At 39.7% G+C, this 14,243-nt stretch overlaps 1 protein-coding gene across 3 annotated transcripts; it reads left to right on the top strand.

The window, feature by feature from the left end:
* The first annotated feature begins 674 nt into the window (after positions 1–674).
* On the top strand, positions 675–9,724 carry cchcr1 (coiled-coil alpha-helical rod protein 1). Of its 3 annotated transcripts, XM_031752530.2 has the most exons (21): positions 676–1,014; positions 1,275–1,563; positions 1,647–1,814; positions 1,938–2,055; positions 2,289–2,483; positions 2,691–2,854; positions 2,961–3,075; positions 3,252–3,362; positions 3,496–3,516; positions 4,549–4,692; positions 4,793–4,903; positions 5,181–5,287; positions 5,404–5,516; positions 5,608–5,680; positions 6,281–6,399; positions 6,511–6,699; positions 6,995–7,096; positions 7,261–7,406; positions 7,481–7,628; positions 7,734–7,890; positions 8,572–9,724. In XM_031752530.2, exons 1-20 carry the CDS (start codon positions 945–947, stop codon positions 7,862–7,864), a joined length of 2,634 nt encoding a protein of 877 aa, XP_031608390.2. In that variant the 5' UTR covers positions 676–944; the 3' UTR covers positions 7,865–7,890; positions 8,572–9,724. The 3 variants fall into 3 exon arrangements, with proteins under 3 accessions (XP_039474796.1, XP_031608390.2, XP_031608391.2); XM_039618862.1 differs by lacking the exon at positions 8,572–9,724 and having other exon boundaries at positions 675–1,014; positions 1,345–1,563; positions 7,734–8,163; XM_031752531.2 differs by lacking the exons at positions 3,496–3,516; positions 8,572–9,724 and having other exon boundaries at positions 677–1,014; positions 7,734–8,162.
* The last annotated feature ends 4,519 nt before the right edge of the window (positions 9,725–14,243 follow it).

Below are 14,243 nucleotides of genomic sequence, written 5' to 3'. Positions count from 1 at the left end.
TTATCACCTCATTAAGTGCATTTACATGAGACCCTTTACCACTAATTATCTAAATGGTATTCCTTTACATCTAGATAATGCCTGAATATAAATGGCTCACGTAACCACCTTCAAAAGAATGGAATGACCCAGAGTAATGATTTATTTAACTTATAAATATTTCTCCTATAATAAATATGATAATGTGTGTTTCTTATTGTTGAAACTTGTGGTTTCTGCACAAAGGGACAGGAAAGCTCATATATCATATTGTTTTCACAATTTTTACATTTACTATGTTTTTCTAACTAGTGTCTGTTTTCATCTAAATAAAATATTTTCGAATTTAAATTTGCCCAGAAGGACAGTTAATTTAGTCCTCAGTGCCCCCTCTTCTCAACATATGCTACCCATCACAGAATACCTTCTGTGCTCCACCCACAGATGGTGCTATCATTTCAGGATTACGCCCTGAATTTGGTCTATCAGGAGAGCTCTTCCAGTAGACGCTGCAAACGCTGCACTGAAACGCATACAAACAGGCAGCAATGCAGGGTTACGATTTAGGGGATATTTAAAGGCAGTTTACGTGAAATAAGAACTCCTGCGAGACTATGATTAGGGAAATGAAAACCCAAATACATTTTTACGCTCCTTCCAATTTCCCATGATGCACTGCGGCGTTTCAGTATGTAACAGTTATGCTTAAATAAACCATTTAATTTGTTGAATTTCATATGCATAGATATATGATACATCGAAACTTTAACATGTCGGTTATTTGAACGGAAAATAACGACTGACACGACCAAAAATTGCCCAAACCGAGAGCTCTGAATGTTGCTGTTGTACCCGTAACTAAGGCAACGGTGAAGAATGACGTGACTCGCGGGAGAACAAACGCTAAACGCACCACAGCAGCCGTGTACTGTTTCCTTCCTGTGTGGTGGCAATAGTTATTCAACATGGAGAGACAAACTTTAGGGAAGGAGAGGCTGATAGTGCCCACTGATTTCACCTCACCAGCACTTCCGAGTAAGTTGCTCCTAAATTCTTGTAAAGGTTGAGCTAAATAAACTGTTAATTAGCAAATGTTAGCTTACAGTGCAGCCCACTTGGCGCTTACATTAACTCATGTTTAACAAGTAAAAGTGATTTTATTCTTCAGGAAGCTGCCATGTTTATCTTTAGTGAACTTAGCGTAACAAAGGCTTGTTTGCGAACATGGGGAACCTTATATTGGATTAGAGTAGCTAATGCATGCAAACACATAGACACTGTTTTATTTTATGAAGGGGAGACTCCGGAGGACCTCATACCGCCATCGCATTTTTCATCAAGTGCCCATTCTGCTGGAACAAACAGATGTGTTCAAATGCCGGCGACACAGCCACCCATCTCCTGGATAAACCAAGGCATGATATCAGCACCATCATCAGGGGAACCAAGTCCTGCCAATCCATGGCTTGCCATCAATCAGGCCCAACAGGAAATCTTGGAGCTGAGGAAGGAAAATCAAAGGATCTTGATGCTACAAGGAGACAGCATAAGGACCCCTGATTATCGTTCAGATTGTAGAGCCAGGTATATCCACTACATGTTTTATATGGTCTGTCACTTGGGTGGCAATATGGACATATTAATGTGGTCTCTTTCCTTTTATGCAGATCAAAAGACAGAGGAGATAATTGGTCTCGATGGGAATCAGAGTGGCGACTGGAGGCAGAAAAGCACAAGGCTGAAGCAGAGAGGTTAAAGGGGCAGGTGGAGGCACTAAAGGAGATTGCAGAAAGATGCAGGGAAGAGGTCAGAGACAAAGACAACACCCTTAGCAGGTAAGAGATGTGCTTGTGTCATTATGTGACATCTCCGCACATTTAGTATGTAACCTCACATTATGGAGGTCAGCAAATAATGGTTTTGAACAAGCTTAACTTGGAATAACCTTTGCACAACAGACACAGCCATGAGATGGAAGCAATACATACGGATCTATCCAAGGCTAAGTCTGAACTCAGCCAAATCAGAGAGGAGCTCAGTTTCTGCAGCGCACAGAAGGAAAAAATAAGCTCACAGGTAATGATGTTTACTGACAAAACATTTCATTTCGACACTCTTGTAGACATACATCACCTGAGAGTTACTGGCATTTTCTAACTTATTTTGGCAGTTTGCAGTTAAATTTGTTTTTGTACAGTTTTGTGATCCCAATAAAACCTTTTAGTCACCTTTAATTTAACACGTTTCACAATAATAAGGTTAATAAAGTCTGCTTTTTCTGTTTGTAATATGTCTGTTTTTTCTCACAGCTTGAAAGACTGAAAGCAGAGTCTGATGAGGAAATTACAAGGCTGAGGAGAGATGCTGAAAGGAGCAAAGAAGAATCCCGGGAGCTTGCTTTGAAGGTTGAAATGGGCAGGTTGCAGGCTGAAGAGGAAGCCAAACAACAGACTCTCAGACTATTAGAGCAACTAGAGGAATTTCAGAACAACAAGGAGGTGGAGGTGTGTTTAACTGATCATAAACATTGTACTTGGGTGACCTCCTTTAGGATTAAGGGCCTTAATGCAACAACCACTAAGTATCTCTAAGCAGAACTCTGAGCAGTTCCTTTCACTCTGACTTTGCAAGTAATGCGAGAATGTGTAATTGAAGATGAATAAGTCATTATGTCCCTATTTGTCTGTGTCTTAAACTTTCCTAATTTTCAGCTGCAACAGTTGAATGCATCCCATCATGCAGAGTTGGATGCAGCACAAAAAACAAATGGTGAACTACAGGACCGACTTCAGTCAATGACCTCAGAACTGCTGCAGCTAAAGAACACTCTGATGGAAGTATCTACTGAGAGAAATGGACTAAAAGAACATTTAAGGTGCTTCATTCAATCTAAATCGGAACAGAACTAAAGCATTTAAAGCACTCTGTAGTCACTGTTTTGTGTGTGTGTGGTGGGGGGCATGTTGTTGTTTATTTTTCAGCCAAATGGGACAAGCTTTTGAGACACAGTCTGCTACATTGCAAAGCCTCAGAAATTACATCGGCCAGCTTGCACCAGAGAAAGGAGAGAGGGAACGATTAAATGAAGCTGTTGAGGTAGAGGCAATATAAACAGTATTGATCGTAATGAGCATACTGCAAAGTAACTGCATGGGACTTTCAAATGTTCTTTTCACTAGAGTAAAGGAAGAACAGTAAAATATGAATGAGTTAATGTACAAATTATATAATTAACTCTAATTGTGTGTAATTTAATCTTGTCCATTTTGCAGAGGCTGAACAAAGAGAAAGCTGCTCTTCAGACAACTGCAGAGCTTTTGACAGTCAGGCTTAACTCTGTGAATGAGATACTCGCCCTCCAAGAAGAGAAAATGGTGAAAAAGGTGAGTGGTTTTTTTCTTTCTTTCTAAATTTACATAGCAAAACATGATACAAAACTGTGTTTAAAACATCTGGTGATCAGCAGCAGTCCAATGTGAAACCAGCACATGCCTATGATTTTGTGTTTTCTCTAAGGATGTTTGCGGACCACGTCAGGTAAGAAATGTCAAACTGAATATACATCACAGACCACATTGAGTAAGCTGAACTAGTGAAACACACCTTTCTTTCTGTGTATATACATTTAACTACACATGTAATCTGAGATATCCTAATGAGAAGAAAGGGCCATTTTTGTACATAATAAAGAAATGCTGCTGTAGTAGATTAAAGAAATCTGTTAGCACAACTCTTTGGGTTTAAATTGAAAGAAATAAAAGTGTAAAATTACAGAGAATTACACTTTTGTATCGGTCTTAAGTTAACTCACTTGGGTGCTCACTTCACATGTGCGTATACTGAGTTGCGCTGCAGGAGACTGAGATATGATAACAGTTGGTAGAGATGGGTAATTATAGTAAACCGCTTAGTTTGTTTTTGGAGGCTACGTCCTCTGTGATGCTCTGTTATTACACAGTACTTTGGAAAGGTTTAGCCTAGTTTAGATGTTGAGATTCTTACGTGTCATGGAATATCATCTGGAAGGGGTTTGGTCAGTCCCAGATTATTTACCTTGCTGTATGTGACAGCAGCTTCAAACATGCAGTCAGATTCCTATATCATGATTGGCACGACCTCCTAAAAGAGATGGTATGGTATGGTATGGCCTGGCCTGGCCCTTACGGAGCCATTTCTCAACATCACCGAGTCAGTCTGGCATTATATGAAGAGACATGAGCAACTGAAAGAGCCTAGATCCACACAAGGTCTTCAGTACACAAATGCATTTAGAAAATTGGTGCTGTTTTGGATGCAAATTATTATTTTTTTCATTGGGCTCTTTGTAAAGTTGACTGATATAAAAACTGCTATATTGTCCACTGATAAACATTGTCAGTTTACCTTTAGTACCCAGATCCTTTGTGCAGTACTACATTGTGGGAAAGAGAGAAGAAAACTCCTCATTTCAAGATGTAGTGCTTTAGAAAACATCAAGGCTAATTTGAAAACAATTATGCATGCTCATGTGGTGCGTGCACTGAAGTGTATGTGTGTATTTGTGTCTCCCATATGTGTGTGTTTCCACAGACATCGATGGATCCACTTGTGGAGAAAGGATCCGAAGGCCTTCAAGTGCTTCAGCTGTGGAGAGAGAAAGTGTTCAAGTTGTGTGTCCAGCTTCGCTCAAAGGACATCGAGATAAGAGGAGAAAAGGAAAAACTGATTTCAAAAGTATGAAAACGGCTATTATTTTCCTATACCACACAGTACAGGTAATTCCAGCGTATTTAAAACTGTGTTCAATGTGGGACTGCAATGATGTGTGTTTTAGGTCAGATTTGCAGAGCAGCAGCTGCAGCAGGAGCAGCACAGAGCTAGCGTGCTCCAACACAGCCTACATGACAGGATCGCTGAGCTGGACCTCGAGAGGGTGGAAAAGGATGTTAGTACCAGGGCAACTGATGTGATTTACATGGCTGTCTGAAATTCTGATGATGCGTAATAAACTTCGGTCTGCCTAGGAAAGTGATAAATGCTCGTACATTTTTTACCACAGCAGATGATGCTGACTGCACCAGAACTTTGGTTCCCAGAGCCATTGAGGTTTAAAGGACAGCACCTGGGGAAAGACAATCTTAAAAACTAAGCACCGCATTAAAAACAGTAAAACAGATCTGTGAAAGATGCTCTGTTATATGTGGGAATGTTTTTCTTTCCAGGCACTGAAACAGGATTTGGCCAGTGTTCACAAGGAAAATGTTCAGTTGAAGTTACAGAGCCAGAAAGCAGAGGCTGAACTTAAAACCTTGACAGAGGCAGTGCAGAGGTAAAAAAATAAATAAATAGCAAAACTGAATTTGAGAGGATAAGGAAAGATGAGGAGACGTATTAGAAAAATAGAAATAGAATTCAAGACAGACATATATTGGCTGTGCCTTACAGATTCTGTCAGGCGTTTGAAAGCAAGGTGGCAGAAGTGGAGGCAGCTAAAGCAAGGCTCAACACTTTTACCCAGAGGCTGACATTTGCTAAAAGACGAGTGGAGACAGTCCAAGGTACAGATGTGTGTGTGTATATATATATGCTGATGGGTTAACAGCATAGCTAGAAGAACATAAAGAATTTATATCTGGTTTTGTTTTGCAGCTTTGGTCATGAGGAAGGCAGCCCTGCAGAAAGTTGAACAGGCCTGTAAACAGCCAGATAAGGATGCTGAAAGGTACAGTTTATTTATTTTTTTTATTTTTCAATGTGGGTGATTCTCTCTTTCACTTTCTTTCTGGATCATAGACATACACAAAATCATATCTGACTGAGGTCACGTGTCTTTTCACTAGGCTCTCCTCATTCTAGGCCAAGAGATAGCCTTTATAAGCGTCTTGTTCTTCCACTCATTTGCTCTTTTGGCTTTCGCATAAAAAGCTCATGTTCTACTATGGCAGCATGTTCTTGCGTTAGTAGACATAGTTGACACGAGACGCTGCTTTCATATGTGGTGAGATGCATGAACAATAAAGGAAATAAAATAAGTACATGGAGGGAAGGGTTCTGAGTTTTGATTGTATGCTGGTACAGAGTGGCATACTGCATAATGATTTTATGGGACATATATAACAGGAGTCGCTAATGTGGTTGAAATAAGTGTTGTGAATAGCAGGTGTTGCTGTCTTATGCTGTCAGTGTATCTATACAAGATGATTATAATTCATGCAAAAAGTAACTTTCAGGCTGTTTAGCTTACTTTGTTATGCATCATGCAGAGCCTTCTCTACTTCTGCTTGTCTGTTTGCTGTACCATTTTATCTTTGTTGCCCTGCAGCATCAGAAACCTCCAGATAGAGCACAGTTTGGTGTGCGAAGAGAGAGACAGACTCACTAGAGAGCTCAAAAGAACCCCAGAGCTTATCGAGAACGCTCTCGCTGATCTGAAAGAGCAATGTGAGACCCCATACGGATCACAACACCCATTATAGTACATCGTCTGTTTGTCTGGTACATATCCACATTTCTGTAATGCATGTGTCTCTGCGCACTTTTTACCCTTCACAGATGAGAGTAAAGTTAGGCTACAGCAGCAGGAGCTGGAGCAGAGCTGGGTGGAGCTGGAGCAGGCTGTAGCCGGTAGAGAGAAGGCTGAGCAGAACCTGCAGCAGATCCAGGCCCAGCTGCAGGACACTAAGGTCACCCTGGAGAGAGTCCGCTGTGAGCTGCTCAGCCAGCAAGAGCAGAGTGAGCAGGGTGAGGCAGTTCGCTGTGCACCTTTCAGAAGGCCCTTCAGCTGAAAGCAGCTGTTCTCTGTGCCTAAAAGCGAACAATGCTGTGAGAGCGGTTAACCAAAAACAATAACGTTACAGACTGACCACGCACACAAACACTGTGTTGTAGTTTTTTATGTAGACTATAAAAATGTGCAAACATATACACTGAAACCTAATGCATCCCTGGAGTCACATAGAAGTATTGAACTCAGACTCTCTGTATGTCAAACACTGTACTGAGGAGTGGTGCATTTGTTTCCCCTACCCTGCTTCAGCCCTGCAGGAAAGAGTGTCTGAGATTGAGGAGCGGTGTTCTGAGAAGCTGAGAGAAATGGAGGCTCAAGTCAGCACAGTCAGGAAAGAGCACACCAAAGCAGGTAGTAAGATTAACTGTATGCTGCCTCAGTACACTGCAGGTTTACATATGGGAATGAAGTCATATCCTTAATGCAGACTTTGCTCTAATATGATTGGAATTGTTTACACAGTATATAGCAGCATATCCCTGTGGCTTTTGAGGCGTCTGTATCGTCTGTTGCAGTTATGACTTTGCGGGAGTTTGAGAGAGAGGCAGCAAAGAAACTGGAAGAGATGAAGCAAAGCCGAAATCCGGAGAGTGAAAACACAAAGAGGAAAGTCCAGCACAATCAACTGAAGGAGACAGCGAAGGACAAAAACCAACACTTGGTAAGATTTTATTATAGCAAAACACAGTCGTGGAGATTTTTGCTTCTGTGTCATTCGACCTGCATTTGTTCCAGGTCACGGTTGCCGATAGAGGGCTGATGAAGGAGCACCAGAGAGCTCAGGCGACAGCTCGGCAAAACTCTGCTGCTCCATGGAAACCTCGACAAAACGCTTCAGAATGGAGCTGTTCTGTAGGTGCACAAGTCCAACTACCTGCAGATGGTAAGAAATGTCTTAGTTTTGCATGCTCCACACAGTTTTTTTTGAAGTCCCAGCATTTACACAGACGTGACAGAGCTGACCAATGACCTGTCTGCATCCTGTCAGAGAGACTTCTGTGTGTTTTGGAGGAGCTCCATACTCTCAGTGCTGCAGTGGTAAACAGCTCTGAGGACTCTGCGGAGGAGGAAGGACAGAGTGACAGTGTGGAACCATCCACTGGCAGTCTGCACAGCTGATACCTGAAGATGAGTCACTGCAGCCAGTAAACACACCTTTAAATTCTAACTGTTGGCAGTGTTGATAAGATACAGCTCCTGGAAATCATTTGCTTGAGACAAACCACTTAAAATCAGACATGTCACATTTGAACTAAGCAGATACTGTGTGTTACATGTAGAGTAATATAAATTTAAGGTTGTGTAATTCTTCGAGGATTCTGTGACCATCCAATGGTCCATTTTCTGAATAATCTAAATTTCTTGTCCTTGCAGTAAAATAATAAATAAATAATAAAATATATTTTTAAGTGAAATCTGTGGTGTTTGATTTTGCAAGTAAAATTAGATATACATGGAGACTTTTTGACACGAGTCAGAGTTAAGTTTATAAAGCAGCTGTTTATATAATTGGTGCATCAGCCATATTTTTTTCTAATATGGATAACTGGAAAGATCTATAAGATTTTCACATTACAAAAAGTCAATATTTTCAATTTGAAGCTCCTTTATGGAGGTCAATTTTAAAATGGCTCTCAGTCATAGGACTGATGATGATAAACATCATGATGAGCCAGATAATTGTGCTATTTGTCATGTTGTCACGAGTGCTAATAAATTTTGCAGCAATACAAAGTTTCAAGCCTCTAGGTAAAAATACCTCATGGAAAACTGCGGGAGAGCGAAAATACTAATAATGTCTTGGCTTTTCTACTCTATTTTCCAAGATCATTGAAGACGTACGTTCCTGGAGAGGTGATTCATCATGGCAAGCAGAGGATGCATGCGTCAAACTTAAAATTTTAAGAAACTTAATAGTGGATGATTTGAAGTTGAGTCTTGCATTTATATTGAGGGCTCGTAAAGCAATATATAAGACGTGAGAACATTTAAATTCTTTTATTTTAAGCCTTTGATACAAAAGTCTTTAATGTAATCAATAACCCACAAATAAACCATACCATTACAATTTAAACTTATCCACCACTACTGATTCTAATCTTGGTCATAAGTTACGATTGCGATGTGTACTTTAGCTAATATCACTTCATATCAGGAGCAGCGACATCCCACTATCAGGGTAATACTAATAATTCTGAGCCATGTTAAACACAGGTGTAAGTTCTAACGCTTATCTCATGTCCTCATTTCCACTACAACACCAGAAGAGGGCGATGTTGTCAAAGATGAGAGCAGCACATATGCTGCGGTCCGCCACTGTTTGGGGTTAATCTTAAAAAAAAATCTAATTTCACCATCCATAAGAAATATTTCCAGAATAATTTAATGCTGTTTCTCAACAAATTTCAAACAACATAAGGGATCTGGGTTAAAACATTTAGAATAAATATTGCAGTATTGTTGCTTTTTCCCTTAAGCCTGGAAAAAAATTATTTTACTATTAGCAGCCTGGCTGAATATGTAATTATAGACAGGGGGGCAACTAAACAACACAGTGGGTGGCTAATAAATTAGGAAAGCACTGGAATACAAACAATAAATGAAATAAATTGAATAATACCAATAATTTAACAAGAAGAATAAACAAAGAATTTTCATGTTTGCAGAAATATCAACTGACATGAAAACAGTTTTTTTATTCCCTAAAATCAGCTTCACTGATACTGGAAAGTGTTGCTGTGTGCTTGTGTATGAGAAATCCTGCATTTGCTTCTGAGGCTGATACTGTGCTGTCAGAGTGCACTGTGTCAAATCAGAGCATCTGCTGTCATTGGCCCTGCCTGTCATTAAGAGTCTGCGTCAAGACTCAGTCCACTAGCTGTTTTTCTCAAGTGGAGTGCTGTTTCCATTGCTTGTACAGTTTGGCGTTTTCAGTGGAATGGTAATGTTTTCTTATCAATAAATGATTTATGGCCTGTATTATTGCTAAGCACTGTATTAAATATTTATAACATAACGCAAAGAAAGTGAGGGCTACCTTGGGACTGGAAAAAGATGCCGATGTTTGCACATGTAGGGTCCAGACAACATGCTGAAGTCCTACTGCTGTTGATATTTAGGGCACAAATATAGGGCACTGTGTGTAGCTCATTGCCTTACTCTGTTGCTGTCAGCTATTCAGGTTTTCTTTCAGCTAACCATAGCCAAACTTTGCATGTCTTAAATGTTGTGAAAACCTGCAGTTGCAAAGCCTGTTACAATTTGCCAAGTGTCCCCAAAGTGGAGTCCTCTCGGGGACAGTCCTCATTCAAGTTTGCTACAGCCACTGACTGGAATAACCCACAAAATTTTTTTCCACAGCATATTCTCTCAAGGACATTGTAGCACTTCCTTAAATATACTGTTCAGAATATACCAGCATTTCTTGTTTAATACCTTCAAAGCATTAAAAACTACAAAAATATTCACGTCTTTATTCCTCCAGTGAAGAAAACAGTTTGCATTAAACGGTGACAAACAAGCATGCCGAACACGAGGCCCTGGTTAATCTGCTTGCCTGATCTTTGAAAAGTTCTTGCAGGCCAGAGAGCGGAGCAAACTGGAAGCAGTGTCTGAGGCTGACGTGATTTAGTAAGTCAGGGGTGTCGCCCACCAGAACTGCATGCCGCATGAGCCTGGCTGATGGTTGTGCACTGCTGCGGAAGGCCAGGCTGCAAGGTAGAACCGCAGACATGGAGGAGCAGTGATGCAGGCAATGTGGGGCACTGTTCGGTGGGGGTTGCAGTGGACCGAACTCTCCAATTTTGTCATTACTGCATCGCTTTATGTCACTTTCCTGCAGTGATTTAAATGAAGCAGAATGTTATTTTTTTGCATTAGTATCATTTTGCTGTAGGCTGAGCTACAGACCTCTGAGACTAAAATCTATGATAGAGTGAGAATTTTCTTGCAGTCGGGGTTCTGACTGAGAGCATTAACCATTTCATACAAGTCTGAGTAGAAAAGCTCTGCAAAATAATGACACATTATTCAATTATTATTAGCTTGTCAGACTTTATTTTCAGCTCTGCAGCTGAGTAATCTGTGATCTCTCATCGTTTCAGATCAAATTTAACTACTTGAAGCCGCACTTTTTTTCCGTAGTTGCTTTTTGTTAGAAATGGTAAACACGGCATCATCCGTGCATGATAAGTCACCACCTGTGCCAATCAGTCACCTTCTTTGGAGCTGTAATTGCAGTTCCCCTTTGGAGTGATCAGTGTAATTTGGTACACACGGTGAGGCGGCAAAGCTGTTTACTCAATGCAGGAATGAAGTGAACAAATGAAAGGGACACTTTTCACCTTTTGTTATTATTAAGTGATTAACAAAGTGCTCTCAGCCTGTGCCTGTTTTCCTTTAAAACCATTTGAAAGGTGTGTCGTAGCACTTCACTTGAGTGCCAACTAAGCTATTAAATAAGTATATGTCAGGAGTAACATCTACATGCTCCCAAAGATCGTCCCAGGCCTGATAAATAAAAAAACGGTATCAACTGAGCCGAGTCAAAACTCTAGAAATAATGGCTGCTTTGAAAGATCATAGATTTACTTGAATAGAGAAAATGAAGAAAGAGTTAATCCCTCAGTTTAAACAGAGGCTCTTCTTTTACTTGTGGAGCTAGTTTGTCCCCGGTTCATCAGTCATCATTATCGTAACATCTCCCCGACTTAACAACAGCTGCCTCTTGTTTCGCCTTTTGATTTTAGCCTTAGATATGCTTATCATATTCACAGAAAAAAACCTTAATGTGTTTCTGAAATGCATTTCAAAATCCATCACTTTCCCCCGTTTCTTTGAAAGTAGTGGTTACTGCCAACACTTCACAATGATAAAAATACAAAGAATGGCTCTCTGTTGAAAAAGATTGAATCAGTTTAGTCTGTGAACAGCGTCCACTGGCAAGACTTACATAAGCAGCAGAGAAGCAGCAGCACTTTCCACACGTATTCACATTTTCTTTTCTGAGATTTCTAATTTAATGTTTCACTTAACTGGTCAAATTTTCACGTGTGTGTGTGTGTGTGTGTGTGTGTGTGTGTGTGTGTGTGTGTGTGTGTGTGTGTGTGTGTGCGCGTACTAATGTTCACTCCGCAGCGTTAGAAATGATATAAACTACATAGAACATCAGTAGAAAAGACAGCCAAAGGGCAGAAAGTCAAATGTTAGCTCTGTCCTTTAAAACATTAACTACATCAGCATTAAGAATTAAGCATTAAACATTAAGAACAGCTGTTGTTGGGATCTCAATAGCAAAAAAAAAAAAAAAAAAGAGACAAGGGATGTGTAAGAAAACAGAACATCGATAATTAAAATTGCCAAGCTAATTTGTTTTGTTCTGTAAGCGCTTTGCCTGTGGGGTATTCAGTTAAAGATGTGGGAATGTTTAATCAAATTTCCATTAATATTCATCTGTGCGGCTGCACCTTAACTCCCTCTGGTTACCAGCATGTTGTTCAAATAAGGCCTCCTAATTACCAGATTTTAAGACTTTTATTTCATCCATTCCTTCATTTGTGAGCAATCTGTTCCATAAAATATCATTTTGATTAAGTTGTTGGTTTTTTCTTCCAGCGGCACTTTGTCCGAGATAACAGCCATGTGACAGTTTAATAACGTACTCTATAAAGCAATGGAGAAACGGACTAGTGAAATGCACTCCTTTTTGGGTCCATATTATTATAATTTTTCATTATGTCGAGACAAAAAGAAACACTGAAGCAATTCCACCATCTGCAAACAAGAAATAGCTTTAAGTTCTGGACTTTAAGAAATGTGTCTCATGATTGCAGAGCACTGTGATTCATTCCTCTGCATGAAAACGTTGCTGTGGGCGTCCTGTCTCTCAACAAATATGCAAATGCTTGAGCTGATAAGAAGAAAAAAAGGATGAGGGTATATAAGGTGGAATATAAACTCAAACTAACCTGAGAGGCGTCATTTTGAGATCATGTCTTTCCAAAACATCCTATATTACTTGGAAGTTTTCAGTCAAATCTGGGCAGCTGTTGTATTTTTACAGCGATCCTGGTTAAAGAGAACTTACACATTTTATGGTATGACAGGCGCAACTATGATTTTTGAATTTGTGATATAATATTTTAGGCCTAACCTGTGCAAACCTGTGTTAGACTGATTGTTGTGTCAACAGTTTGGAACAAATGAATCAATAAGCTGACAGACACCAAAGTGTTCTGATGATAAAAGATAGCCTTTTTTTTCTAAAGGCCAGTTTTCTGGCATTTTATTGAAAGAATTGAAAAAGACTCGTATAAATAGAGCAATAGATAAATTACTTGTTGCCCTAGTTACAACATTTGAATGGAAGAGCATGTCCAACACTGAACATCTGCACCTGACAGAGGGCTGGAGTGAATCCACAGCTTCCCTCTTCATCATTACAATATTGTACATGACATTCCAGCACTGCAGGTCTTTGCAGCCAAAACTTAAACTGGATCAAATAGATCCCTCAGCACACAGAGTGAGTCATTTGCAAAAATGAATAATTTACATTAGCAATTTTATTGAAAATGTATACAAAATGACTGCTCAATTTTGATTTACAAATTTCTAACACCATGAAATGAGACTGTAGCAAATGTATCCATGTGGTGCTCCTGACTATTCTGTGTCATCTGCTATACCTCTTAAATTGTCCTGTTTTTTCAGTCACATCAGGTCTTTAGCCAGGTTATGTAAAGATTTTCTCATTCCTGCTTATGCCTTTGTCACATCCCGTCAAGATTGTTATGATGCACTTTATGCTTGCATAACGCAGTCATCCTTAAATCATCTTCAGTTTGATTGAAATTCTGCAACTAGGCTCCCAGCAAAGTCTCCTTACTTTGGCATATATTGCATTTGTACTGTTTAAACCTCCTGACACTGTCTCCAAGAAAATGTATGATTAGTTTAAATCTTCTTGACGGTTTATATTTTTATACAGTTTCAGCATTTGAAATTGAACACTGCAGCCAAGTTAAATCCATGTGGGTTAAATACTTGTGCTACTTATATATGCATCATTTGCTTGATTTACCTTAGCACTATATGACTGAGCAGAAGTGCTCACATTCTGTAATTATCTATGCAGTAAATTTGCCAGGTGGCATATATGCACTTTAGTTTCTTCATTAGGTCCATAAACACTGTGATTAACACTGTGTGTGCAGCATTTAGTATTTTATGGATGATGTGTGAATACTTTTAAGGGTAGGGCCAAAATGTGTTCCATTCACTAATTCAGCTGTTTGCCGCAGGATTAAATGGATGGTGGTGGAATAAGTAATTGATGACAATACAAAAATTTTGTGTCCAGAATTTTTAAGCGGGCTCAAATCAATCCATAACCAGTGAATCCATGAGGTGTGTCCTTCTGTTTGCTGCCCCACCACTTTCTCAACTGCTATACTGGATAGATTACAGTGTAATGCAGTACTTACTTTTGTCTTACAAA

Source organism: Oreochromis aureus, linkage group 10 (assembly GCF_013358895.1).
Source record: "Oreochromis aureus strain Israel breed Guangdong linkage group 10, ZZ_aureus, whole genome shotgun sequence".
NCBI lineage: Eukaryota > Metazoa > Chordata > Actinopteri > Cichliformes > Cichlidae > Oreochromis > Oreochromis aureus.
This window is presented reverse-complemented; position numbering and strand designations above follow the sequence as displayed.